The sequence below is a fragment of the Cyprinodon variegatus genome, unplaced genomic scaffold (assembly GCF_000732505.1).
Source record: "Cyprinodon variegatus isolate N-32 unplaced genomic scaffold, C_variegatus-1.0 Scaffold1703, whole genome shotgun sequence".
In the NCBI taxonomy this organism is placed as follows: Eukaryota; Metazoa; Chordata; class Actinopteri; order Cyprinodontiformes; family Cyprinodontidae; genus Cyprinodon; species Cyprinodon variegatus.
In genome coordinates, this window is record NW_015152156.1 from 20,958 (window position 1) to 22,720 (window position 1,763).

The window sequence follows — 1,763 nt, forward strand, 5'->3', positions numbered from 1 at the left end:
CTCCTTCAGATCACCAACAGGGATATTAATGCTGGGACTCCAGGGAGAATCTGGAAGTTATCATTAGACATTGAAAAAAATCATATTTTGTCAAGGTTTATAATGCAAATAAGAAATTGGTACAATTATTCCTATAAAGTCTTTATTAATTAAGTAACAGTCTGGTTTTATGAGATATATTTTAGTACTTAATCATTTTTTTACATTTATTAAGCTTTATATTTCACTTTTTCAATGCAGAAAACAGAAATTTTGGAAAGATATTTAAATTGTTTTAACTTTCAACCAAGTTTCTTTGATAGTTGATGTCAGAGTTCTCTCCTTTATTAAGGTTTGTTTTCTAGTTTTTAGTTTCACTGTAATTCTGTGTCTCTGTAGTTGTTTTCTGGCAGTGTTGTTTTATGTGTTGCTCTCTGTTGCCCCCTTGTGCCAGTTTCCTCTCCCCTAGCTTTTAGTTGCTTCCATCCACACCTGCTCCTTGTCAGCTTATTAGACCAGTCTTTGTTCAGTCTCCCATTAATATTTTTTATTTTTATTTTTTCTTGTGCAGTTTTTCTTTTCTGGTTCCTCGTCGATAATTGACTCCTTATGTACGTTTTACCCTAATGTCTCGTGGTTTTTGGTTTCCTGTATTTTGTTCTTGTATGTTTTTTCTGTTGTCTTTTCCGATCATATCAGCTAAAACTCATCTCTGCATTTGGGTCCTGAACCAATAACCACCCTACCTCGACAGTTGATGCCAATAAGTACTGACTTCATTTATATAGCTCCATTGTTAAAAAGAAAACTCAAGAATATCGACTGATTCTTTGAATAGCAACAAATATATTCATCTAATTTCATTTCACATTTACTGTGTATAGTGTGATCTTCAAAAATTTTTTTTCCTGAAAAGAGAGAAACTAAACCTAATCCTGCCAACAGAATATTTCTAAAAGATTTTCAACTGCAAGTTTTCCAAAATTACAGCTACATGAAAAAACAAAAAAAACATAATTTCAAGCAGAAGCCAGTCTAAATAAATAAAACAGGGTATCTTGCAGGAAGAGTAAATTACTGTGTAATAAACAATAGTAAATATTATTTCATATAATTTTCAGACTTATAGTACTGAAGGTCTCTTACCTTTAACTGTTATACTGAGAGGATCATCACAAGCTGTTGCTTTGAACGGCTCGCTCTCAATCCTGAAGAAGTATCTGTCTGTATAACTGGTCTTTACATCAGGAAACAGAGTGGTGCAGTTTTTCTCTCTCAGGTTTCCAGTAATATTCAGTGAATAGCTGTTAACTGACCCACTGCTGTGGAAAATAACTATCTTTGGATAATCGCCAAAATTGATACCACCTTTCATCCAAACTCCATAGATAGTTCTGCTGCTGTCATAGCTGGTATCCTTTGTATCATAGATACATGGGATTTCCAAACAAGATCCACTCAGAGCTTCAATCTTCTTTGGTGTAGTGATTCTGAGGGCTGGTTTTATACCACAACCAGCCAAAGTAGCTGTAAAAACAGACAAATGATGAACATGATGTGGAGCAAAATCTGCCTGCTTAGAATCTTCATGATCCACAAACTCAAGTTCAGCTGCATGTTGCATGTGGAGCATTTAAACAACATCAGGATCTAATATTTCTAAATAAGGGTGTGAACAATTAGCTCACCTGGAAGACAGAAGACACTCAGTAACATGTTGTCTGTCAGCAGGTTCTCAGACAGAGCTGCCATCAGATTCAGACTCTGGAAACCAAACATTTAGC

General features: G+C 34.9%; 1 protein-coding gene across 1 annotated transcript in view; it reads right to left on the reverse strand.

The window, feature by feature from the left end:
- Positions 1-1,758, reverse strand: part of LOC107104344 (sialic acid-binding Ig-like lectin 13) — a gene marked incomplete at its 3' end in the record, with an annotated part of 8,130 nt that extends 6,372 nt beyond the window's left edge. The window contains exons 1-2 of the mRNA XM_015404334.1: positions 1,668-1,758; positions 1,126-1,506 (exon numbers count right to left, since the gene is read on the reverse strand). Of these exons, the coding sequence (XP_015259820.1) occupies positions 1,126-1,506; positions 1,668-1,758 (472 nt within the window). The remainder of the gene's footprint in view (positions 1-1,125; positions 1,507-1,667) is intronic.
- Between the last annotated feature and the right edge of the window lie 5 nt (positions 1,759-1,763).